The sequence below is a fragment of the Galendromus occidentalis genome, unplaced genomic scaffold, assembly GCF_000255335.2.
Source record: "Galendromus occidentalis unplaced genomic scaffold, Mocc_1.1 scf7180000077190, whole genome shotgun sequence".
Classification (NCBI taxonomy): Eukaryota; Metazoa; Arthropoda; class Arachnida; order Mesostigmata; family Phytoseiidae; genus Galendromus; species Galendromus occidentalis.
In genome coordinates this window covers 65,402-76,754 of record NW_003805178.1, presented here as the reverse complement: position 1 = coordinate 76,754, position 11,353 = coordinate 65,402, and the positions used below count along the sequence as shown (strand labels likewise).

At 51.4% G+C, this 11,353-nt stretch overlaps 1 protein-coding gene across 1 annotated transcript; it reads right to left on the bottom strand.

The window, feature by feature from the left end:
• Nucleotides 1-310: 310 nt before the first annotated feature.
• LOC100904992 (DNA damage-regulated autophagy modulator protein 1) lies at nt 311-5,297 on the bottom strand. Its single transcript, XM_018638849.1, has 3 exons — nt 5,054-5,297; nt 3,288-3,562; nt 311-479 (listed from the first exon to the last, which is right to left on the bottom strand). Exons 1-3 carry the CDS (start codon nt 5,276-5,278, stop codon nt 311-313), a joined length of 669 nt encoding a protein of 222 aa, XP_018494365.1. The 5' UTR covers nt 5,279-5,297.
• Between the last annotated feature and the right edge of the window lie 6,056 nt (nt 5,298-11,353).

Here is an 11,353-nt window from a genome sequence, read left to right as displayed (position 1 = left end):
CGAAACGGTGAGTCATAGGGCCGAAATCCCTTCCCGATATCGGCGGGTGCGACTTATTCCGATTCGGTAGCGCGATATAGTCTTGCGTCGGCAGGCTAACAGGTTGCTCTGATTCCGGGAACTTTTTCAACGTGAGCTGAAACGAGCAGTTTCTCTCGAAGTTTCGTTATTCGGAATATTTCGTGGGGGAAACGAATGATATCTCGGAGTGGTTCCGAAGCTTCTCCCTCGATCTTTCTAAGCCGTAACGACGAGAGCTCATCATGAGAGGTTCGTGTGTCAGATCGCGAAAGAGCTGCGGAATTCGTACTTAGGGCAAAACATCTGCGTTTATTAAAACACACATTTCGAAGTAGTGGCTGATCATGTAGAATATCAAACTTATAGCAGTCAGCCACTCCGCAACCACGGATACAACGTGCGCGGCATAGCCACCGTCTTCGATTGTCCAATGCAAGATTCTCCATCCAAACTCGTGCCTGTAGGAGATATAGTCGTTCCGATTAGGTACTGCTCTCCTGGTTTTCGAAGCGAGGGCGATACTTGCGAAGCGGGAAAGGTGTCCCCCGAATTCTGCCTCCGGGCACTGGACTGAGCGAATCCGGTCCCGATGCCTTTGTCGTTCAGGTCCACTCGACTCTATTTGATGGACGATAGAAAGCCATGCAGTCCGCGAACCGGGGCCGAAACGAACGGCACCAAATCGCGCACGGCAGTCGCATGGCCCGCCACGGACTCTATTCTATTCCTCGAATTTCGCCGATCCTGTGAGCCGCAGAGAGAGTGCGGCACTCGTGCGAGTCGAAGAGGACTTTCGAATTTCTGTACAAAGGGAAAGACCTTCGAGAGGTTCGCTCCTCGTGGGCAGAGTCGTCCGAGCCAGAGAGTACTGCACGGAACAGAGCGATATCGGGCGCTTCGGAGAGTATCACGTATTCGAAACATTCAATCGCGCCGATTATCATCGGCCTCAGCAGGATCAGTCAATTGCGGAGCCTCTCCAACAAGTCGGATATCCAGCAGTCGCTGGACCGGGTATTATAGAATCACAAGGAGATGCTGCATACTCACGCTCCTACTGCGCCGGAAGAAGCGCGAAAAGGAAGGAAAAAATCCAGGGCCGTCAAATCAGTATTCCCCATGCGTACCCGGCCATGTTCTGAATTTAGTTCATTGGAGCGAGTGGAAGGGACACGGAAATACCTCACGAGCAGCAGAAGACGAATGCATAGGTTCTTTCCCTGAAGGCCCATTCGATTCTCGTTTTTCGAGCATCTCTCATGCGTGTGATTTTCTAGGACTTTGCATTTCCCACCGGACGGCAGCAGTGTGTGGCGTGCAGCGGAAAGATCATCATCAGTGAATGGAGGAACCCTTAGGTGCGATGCTGCGGGAGTTGCAGTCTGGGAACCTAGCTCGCCTTCGTCTAGTCCCGATCGCGCTCTGGATTTAGCCGATTCACTATATGCAGGAGGATTTTCCCTTTCACGATGGTGCTATGCATGATAATCGGCTGCCTGAGCTGTGCCCAGTCTGAGCTCAGATCCTTTGAGCCTGGAGCTCCCGGATGAGAACCTTTGGCGGGAACACCGGTCATGGCGCATATGCTCTCGTGAGCGAGCATGCGCGTTTGGGAAACAATACGAACATCGTCCGACATTCTAAGAATTCCAAAACCTCCAGTCGCCCCACCTCATTGTCTCATAAGAACCGGGGGTCACATAAGGAGGAATATCATCATGGGTGCAAGGGGCACACATTGGACCTCCGCATTCCGTCGCATCTCGATTGATTCGATTCTCGCAGAGGATTAGTGATTTTTCGGAGAAGAGATGAGACCATCCCGAAATCAGAAATCTCGCAGTCTCTTGGAACTCATTTACTCTCCTTCACTTGATCTTGTCACTTTGTCCTCGAGGATTCGATCCTTGAAGTAAGAACTCTCCAAAAAGCAGCCGCGGAGACCGCTCTCTTCAAGGAATTCTCATAATCGGGGAACTTAGTTTATCAACTTCGGAACTGCGCACCTCCTAGGATCTCTGAAATATTTGCTTGACCTTTGCTCGGATGGGGGTCCAAATCTCCCAAGCCTCTACTTGTTGCTGTGAGGGATCGACGGAAACCTTCAAACATCATTCAGCTACTCGATTCTCGACTTCTATTGCGACCTTGATCCGAGTACCTCTGGTCGGGAGAGCATCAATCGATAATTCGAAAGAGCGGACAACAAGTTCGCCGGGGTCCTTCCAAGTGTTGTGGACAACAAAGGAGTTCAAAACCTGTAGGACCTTCTCGCGGGGAGTCCAGCCCCCTTTGCTGATTTATGAAACCCATTTCCTCCTTCAGCCTTGACGGCGCGGCGGAGGGCCAGAACTCCCCCGTCAACCGACTCGTTCCGGGAATTCACTCAGTCCGAGGAGACCCTAACTTCGATCAATATCGCTTTCGAATGGTCTCGCCATCGGATGCTGTCTGAGTGGGTCAACCCTCTCTCGACGTTCTCCTGCGTTCTTCGACTCCGTCCTGAGTGCAGCAATATCGAGAAGAGATACGATACCGATGGGAAGGAGGTTCGCACGCTTCGCTCCTCCGCTTTGTGGGAGTTTCCCATGGATATGGGCAGGAATGAGCAGCAAAGCGATGTTTACCTTCTGTTGTAGGATGACCGACTGTAAGTGGCCGCTCCCATATGTTCATTGTCACCCTCGGCTGTCTGTTCTCATTAGTTGGTTGGTTGTGTGCTGTGCGTCTTGGATAGCTCCTCGGATGCTGCGAGTCTGCGTTGTTGCCGTCAGCCAACCAGGCCGGGCCGTAAGCGAGATAACCATGACTCATAGCTAAGGAAGTCGTTCACTTCTCGCTGTCTCTCCCACGAGCGTTTTATGAGCAGAAAATAAGCGGCGACCATCGTCTCCGCCTTTGGTATTGCTCGGGAACAGGATAACTCGATTCCATCGATGCCTCTTTCGCGATTAGCCTCGCTCACGTTCCCACGTCAATGTTCTGGGAGATCGCGGATAGATAGGAACGGAAAACTCTTCACCCGGATCGGGTGCTCCCCTGAACATCGAGAATCCTACCGTGGAATACTTTCCAAACTATGGAAATCATGAGAACCACGGTCGGCTAGCAAGCGGCAGATGGATCAGATCGTTTTTCCCGCCGGAGGACATCAGAACGATTCTCTTGGTCTGCTTCCAGCGATGCTTCGCGGTGCGACATTTGTAGGTCCGAAAGTATGACCGATGCATAAATTCTCATTACGCTCACCGAACGATAGTACTCACTTGTATTTCGCGAGACTTATCGCACCGGCAATGGCGCAAGCCAGCAGAGACACCGATGCCAAGACACAGATCGGCCATCGAATCTTCCTTTGAAAATCTGATGCGAAAGTTCTGAGCCACAAATAGATGACACCACCTCCGAACGCTAATAGAGCTCCGACGATGTGGATAAGGAGCACGTTCAACTCCTGGAAGTTGGCTACCAATGATGCACCGATGCCCGCGGTAATTCCGAACCACACAGAGATCCTCTCGAGACGGTTCTCCTTGTCAACCTGAAAGTAAGAACCTCATTTGAATCCACTGACAGGCCCTAGCCGGCCGCTCCATCAGGGTTTTCAGAGCTCCGCGGAGGGTTCTTGCCGCCACGTCGGGCTGCGACTCTCCCGGGCGGCTACGGCTCGGAAATCGAGACCACTCTGAACTTCTGAACTCGGGACTGCCGGAGAACGGGTTGGCACAGGCTGTTTTGTCGTAAGCCGGCATATAAACGTTGTATTTCCGCAACACTTCGCGATGCCTCTCGAGAGGTTTGTGTTTCCATTATTCCTTGCCGGCCAGGAAATCCTCCCCGGATTTCTAAGCTCAAGTTCTCGATCGCGGACCAAGGGACTCTCACTAGGTCACCGGGTCACCTCGGCGGCTGGAGATATTGTCTCACGAACGTGATTGGGTTAGACGGAGCTGCTTGCGTCGATGGACGAGAGCTGCGTCTTGCTTTTATATCAACCCAACCCGGTATATGACGTCTATTGAAGTACAATAAGCCCGTGGAAGAATCCATCGCCGTCAGTTCCACAGCCGACAGACGCAGAACTCTCAAAGCTTCTTTGTGCGTTCCGCGGCGGCGCACGTCCATCCGCTGACCTCCATCACAAGGAGCTGAACTGACATCAGTATTCTTGGGAAGTAGATCTTGACGACGGAGGAATGAGAGAGAAAACATCCGATGTCGCCGAATCGAGTTATCGGCTGTCGACCGGCTACGGTCTTCATTCTCCATCGGAAGAAGCCATCAATAGGTTGCTTCGAGACGCCGATCGTCCGCGTTTGTCTCTCAGGTGGGCTTGACGATCTCAAATCGTTATCGAACCTGAGACCATAGTCGACAGCAATCTAAGCGACAACTCGCTCCCTCTTATACCGTCTCCCTTCCAATATCGGAAAGGCCCATCGCAGAATGAAAGAGAGATTCATCGAAAACACGGCGAACTTCCAAGGAATATCAGTTCCATCAATGTATTGTCTTCCTGAAGAGGGGTCTGGCTGCGGGACCGCTGCCTCAGAACGAGCAGAAATGCTTAGGCTCCAAATATGAGCCCGTGGACATTTCATGCGGATTCCCGTATCGTCGTTCCATTTTTTACATTTTCATCCGATCTTGAAAACCCGGCGCGATGGTTTGGCGCATCAGTGTCTTCAGCCGAGCGAATCGCTAGTAATGAGCTTCTCGTTGCCATTGAGCTTGGCGAACTCGGCGAGTCTCTCGGTTTTCCCCTCGAAGGAATAGACTTCTGAATGTCCGCGCATCGCTCCCCGCACCCGTGTACTATTAGGGTTCACGTACGAGCTTTGTCAGACGGTTCTTTGGTCGTTCCTCGGACACGTGCATTGACTCCACTCAGACCGACACTCCAGTGCCAGAAGGGGAGGTTCGAACAGCCATCGGAGGGCCGTAACGGCGAAACCCAGTGCTGACGACGCGCGGTTGATCAGCTCTTTTGAAAATTAACAGTAGCGGGGAGCTCCCATCACGAGGAACTCACCAACTGGTAGAGGTGATAAGTTGTACACGCCAAGAGCAAAGCGATGATATTGAGCAGCTGGCCGAAATAGCAGCTCTCCGCAGGCACAGTCCCCGTGTCAGATATGTAATTGAAACCATTTATGTGTCCGGCTGTGCGCGCCATCATAAAAGATATGGTGAACGTGATAGGCATCAGTATGGCAACACATAGGGGTATGAAACGAACTCGGGGATTCAAAGCCATTTCGAGCGGTTCGGCGGTCACGCAACTGGAATTCAAGGCACTGAAGGAGATTTTAAAGTTCTGTCTCACTGAAAGGGCCTGTCCGATATCAATGAACAAAGAGAGAGTGCTGTGAGAAAGCAGGGCTCTACGGCCACTTGACCTCAAGTATCCTCATTCTGCATGAGTGGTCAAAGAAAGTCTCCAGAAAATCACAGGACAAAGAATGGATAGTTATGGATCAGTCGCATCCCAAAAGGGACTGCTCCTCGAGACGGAACACACGGTGATATTCACGATCACCCTCACGAGGGAAGAACGTCAAATGTCGGCTAGACGTAAGAAAACTCACTGTGCCTCCCGCCGGGCTTTTGATGTGCTCCGCAGCTCACGGCACGCCTGTGTCAATTCGCGCAAGAGAAACCTTGAGCCTGTGCACACATAACCAGCTTCAATGTTTTAGGTCCATCGATTTTGAATTCATTGCATCCTCCGTTAGATCAGTGTTCCTCAAGAATTTTTCACCGGGCCCCACCACAGTGTGATCTCGCGCCCCACTTTCCATGGGCTTCTACGGGGAATAAATTTGTCCCACGCCCGACGCTGAAAATCGCTGCCTTAGACGCTCGTCTCCATCCCGAACGCAATGAAAGACTAAAGCTTTTCACTGTTCGAAAAACGATAAAGAGCAGACTCATGCACTGCGATTCTCGGTGACGTGGTGGCCGATATCGTTTTAGAACTCCCGATCTCAACCGCGCCAGGGTCCGTTCGCGGCGTCGGAAGTGGAGGATTCGCTCCCGCTTGAAACGAGCTACATTCGGAGAAGAAATTCAGTCCAAAATGCGATGAATCTGAATGGCCATTGTTTCGAGGGCGAGCAAGAGCCTTCGTCGCGAATCGTCCCAGGATGACGATGATGGACGGGGACTCAAGCCAAGTACCTACTCGGTCCTCCCACATATGTGCGGGAGATCTCCGCGATGTCCTAATGCCGCCGGAGCGTCTGCCCGCGAATCACCGTCAAGCCATTGCTCCACATCGGGATGGAAAAGGAGCTTCCCGGCCATCAGTTTCGGCCTTTCGTTTGCTGAACAATAGCTCAGCTTCGTATTTCTAATGGAAGAAGAAAGCACAAGGTTGCTCGTGGAATGAAAGGGGGAACACAACTCGTTCATTGCGTCGCTAGTTCATTGCACCGCAGCAGAGATAACTCGGACTCCATGATGAATCTAACAGATTCCTCTTTCATGTTTCCGTGAGACTGTTTCGTCTCTCAGCAGCTACCCCTTTAGTGCATCCCGTATCAACATATGTTGTGTACATAAGCTCTCGCTCAGATGTCCGAGCTCGCAGGGCTGACGGGCTGATGGGCGAAGTTTGTGACCGAGACTTTCGCTTTGCTGATCAGTGTAAGGGACATCGGTGCTAAAACGCATTATACGTGTCCCTCTTACGGAGAGGCCTGGTCCGAATAACTTCTTCTGCGCTTGTAACGGAAATACCTCCAATACATCCGGCTCGCTGTCGCGATAGCCGGTGTTCGTGCCGCACACCCTTCATCATCTCTATCCTGCCTTCGAATTTAGAGGATACGTGCTCGATTGTCAACCTCTTTGCGAGAAGAGTGTTGCCACAAGAATAATCATTTACCGAATCCCTGCGACGAACGTGTGTAGCGCGCTTCCAAAAAATGAGTCAGGTCCTCTGTAGCGAAGTTTCAGCAGCGGTAAGATTTATGCTGAGAAAATCCCTGTGTAAGGAGCTCCCCCAATGAAGAGCGCAACTGTAGACGAATGAAACTGAACTGGATTCTCGAATGCCTCACGCGAGCTGGTCAAACGCAAGGTCCGTCATCAGCGTAATTCAGAGTCCGTAGTTCAGGAGAAGGAGGAGAATTTCTCGCGCGGTCGTTCGCAGCCGTATGACGTCTCGTCTCGACCGATAGACTCATCAGCGCTGGGCAACCCTATTGAAATGGGTCATGTGCCCCCGGGGTACTACGGAGAAACCCGTTCCACAAGGAAGAGCTAAGTAGGTAAGTCTGACGAACGATCGTTTCGCTCATTGAAATTCTGTCCGAAGCGTCCTGTTGAAACTCGGAAGGCGAAATGATCGGAGGCGACTGGCAGGAGCCTCGTCTGCGTCCTTGGCCGAAAATAGAATATACTTATTAGCACCGAACAGCGATCAGATCCAGCGATATGCTGACGCCTTGAGCGCGACCGATGCAAATCCGATGAGTTTTCCGAGTCAATCCCAACATCGCGTAGTAACAATGCCGGGGAAGTAATAGAGCTTTCGCCACGGGAGGGATTTTCGGAGTCGAGACCGTCAGAACTGCCCAAGGGTGCGCTATATGTACCTACTACTCCTCTAGTGCTGGTGAAACATATACGAGTATTTACGATGGCTGAATCCGAGGCTAGATGTTAACCTGCGGGGCACATGTTGGCGAGAGGACCTCCCGATCAAAATACGGCTTATTCGTCCCTCCGTGATCTCAATGAATATCACGGAGCGACACACCCTTCCCGGAAAGGACAGCAGCGCGTTTTCCAGCGCGTTTTCCAGGCGGCGAAGAATGATCCGTGTGAGCGCCCTGTCTAAATGAGCACACGAGAATCGCCAAGGGATTCTTGGACACCAAGAACTGACTATTGGATTCAGAGAGCCCAACCGACGGTGGTTCCCAAACTCATAAAGATGAACTACACAAGTAGTGGCTTGGAGCTCGGAATCATTCAAGCCCTATACATAATCCCTGGCGTTAGAGACCATATTTTGAAAAGAGCTGAGCATGTCTTGTGTGATCGCGTTCTGGGCAGTACGAGTGCTTCATGGAGTCTTCTCGAATGCGAGTGATGAGTATTACTCTAGCGACGGCAGAGCGACATGACTGCTCCGACGTCGACTGCGGAACTTTCTCGCGACCCGGAGTTCTTGGAGCCGCGGTTGAATTCCTCGCGGAGCTGAAATCGATTTCATTGAGAACTTGATGAAGCCTTCTGGAGCTCGACTTAGTTCTTTCCATTGTGAATGACATTCCTCCGATCGCTTCTGATTAGTCTAAGCTGGCTAAGGACTCAACGTCTGTGCCGAATTGGCGCCGCGTTGGCCGGCGCGGCGTGGCCTGGCTTCCGCGTTCCGAGGGACCCACATCATGAGAACAGCCGTCAGCTCTTGGATGCATTTCGAGGAGTCTCCGTCGTCCACATCCAATCAGCTTCATATTCAATACTAGCTCTTGCAGGCGGACTTCGTTCCACTCTCGGATATTCCTCCCTAGAGCCTGAACAGTGTGATCCGATGTGGATTCCGTGCTTTGATTCATCAAAACTCGATCTGAAACGGAAACCTTTCTCCACCAGGCAATATAGAGATTGCGTTTCGGATCTCATCTCGGGACGAAGAACATGTCGCACAGAGGAAGCTTCGAGGATTTCATCGAAGAGGAAAACGACTACGAAGTCAGCCGGATCCTTGCTCCGGACAAGCAAGGCTTGAGGTCAGTAAGAAATGAGCTCTCTTCAGCCGACTGTTAGACCTGATCGCCCTAATAGCACCGATCTCGGTATCGGACTCGACTGAAATATTATCTCATGAAATTTCGTCACGAATTGTGTTCATCGCTTTTCCGCTCCGAACGTCGCTTTTTCCGACCGCAAAGAAATTCCCGATCGGAAGTTGCCTTCCGAGTTTCAAGCTCGAGGTGAACGAGGAGCCGGGTGCGAAAACCGCAAATGACGCAAGCCGTAACCTTCAAGAAGTCGAGAGACGTTCCTCGCGGAGAGCAGGCTCTGGCGAAAGTGGCGCAGCCCTGGGGACTGCCACTCGCAAAGCACGCATTGTCGACAACGTAGAGTCAATAGAGCGGCAGAGCTTCTAAATTTAGCAAGGTTCATTAGAAAGTGCAAAACTAGTGGGGACATTAATGACAACCAGCACTGTCAACCGGCCTGGCTTCAAACGACAACGAGCGAACGGGACAACTGGACTCGCTTGGGATTGGGACAAACTGTCACCGTCGCTCGGAGCAATTTTCCCCTTTCGTCGCTCAATTCGCGAAGTCGCCACAAGCGTTCCCTTGACGCCTATCCCTCCGTGGATGCGAATTCAAGCCCAGATTCATAATCATTACTACCCGTGAACTTCTCCTTGTCGAGTCGAACTCTATTCCGATCCAGATGAGACACTAGAAGGACCAAGGAGGAGATCAACTGAACCCCGTGCTGCCGATTCAAAATCTAAAACTTCTCGGCTGGTAGGATTGATACGTCCAGCGAGCAAGAAAGGTCCGAACTCGACCGGGACTGGATGGAATGAATTATTGTGATTCTCTGATCCGAGGGGAAGAGAGATCGGCCGGATTCACACGGTGAACTTTCCGAGCGGAAAATGTCAAAAATAGACTCCGACATACGGAAGAGTGTTGTCGAATAGACGCTTCGAAGAGGCCGGATGACCTCCAACCACCAAAAGCTAATTTCAAGCTCGACAAAAAAAACCTGGAGGAATCTTCATACGGTCCCAAGGTCTCCGCGTCGACTCGAAATCGTGTCCATCTGTGCAGATAACGGGAGGTTGGCTCCAAACTTCTCCCCTCTCTACGAATCTCCCGGAAGCGAAAATCGTACGTCATAGAGAAGTGTGACAGGCATTTGTCAGCGGCTCTTCGTCGCAGCAACAGACAGAGGATTCTCTCGCTCAGAGAGGAAATCTATCCGTTGCGAGCGGAGCGATTTGTCACGTTCGAATTGCGATCCGCGAAGTATGTCGAACCACCCTGAAAATCGCGACGACAGGCTTTGTCGAGCACAATCAGAAACTTCCCATGGAGTTTACTGTAGGCCTTCGTCCCCTATACCCAACCCCTCGGATATGATTTGAATTGGAGTTTGCTCGAGATCCCGATCAGCCCGACGATCAGCGGGAATCCATGAGACATGAGTCGAACCGATTCGGAGACATCACTTCGGAAGAATTCTTGTCGACAGCTTTCTGTCTGGGTTCCGCGGAAACTTCCGAATCTTAGATTTGTGCTATCTAATCACCGGCCACTCCTAATTCTCCGAATTCTTTTGGAAGTTGATTGTAATCTTCGCCTTCCGTAAAGAAGCGCCAAATGGGATCCTTTTCAGAGCTTGAAACAATTCGGCTAATTCAGGAAATTACTCGGCGATGCGGCGACAAAACTAAAGAAGAGTTCTTTCGCTTTGTACAGCAGTCGCCGTCGGAGCCACGCCCGGAGTCCGATGAGTCCTCGCAAGCGCGAGGAGAGTCCATGCTGCCCGATGCCTCAAGCGAATCACTCGTGCGCAGCTGAAACAACCATTCACACGGAAAACCTAGACGGCACAGTCGGGCGCATCATGGACGGGAAGGATGACGACGAAGAGGAAGACGGGGACAACGGCGACGCATACGATGGGACCAACAGTCCAACGCTAGAAACGCACCGTTACCAGTTTGGGGCAAGACCTAGTCTGATCAGGAGACGCAATACCGTTCAGGTCATGGAGCCTTTAGTGAGCGACGATGCCGAGACATGCTCACTAGGCGATGCCGATAGCCCCCGCAAAGACATTAAGGTTAGTAGAATATTTCTCGTCAGATTCCCTTTCTAGATCACCGAGCGAGTCCTTTCAGATAGCTTGTCGGATAGATTCGGGATAAAATTGGTTCTATCCAGTCGAAGTCAATCAAAACTTTTCTTTTCTACCCAGTCAATCCTTGCTTTCTCCGGATTCAGGTCCAGAGAGGGACGATAAGATTCTGAGCTCGAAAATTCGGAATCAGGACCTTTCGTAGAAGTCGATTAATTTTGTCGCGAGGTCTCATTCCTCCCCTGATCCTGGTCAAGCTCTCGAGGGTTTCCCAGAGGTCTAAGACGGATATGAGCTGAATATGCGAGTTTAGTTATTATCGGATTCGTTAGTAATCCTACCGTGAGAGTCTCTTTGATCCTTCTGAGGTTTTTCCGCGGGATCAGCGTCGGCTAGCCCTTCTGCTCCTCTCACCGTCAAACCGAATCATCGCGGCGTTCTCAATGAATTCTCATAGATTCATGGTGTTTTCTCCAATTCACCGGGGCTA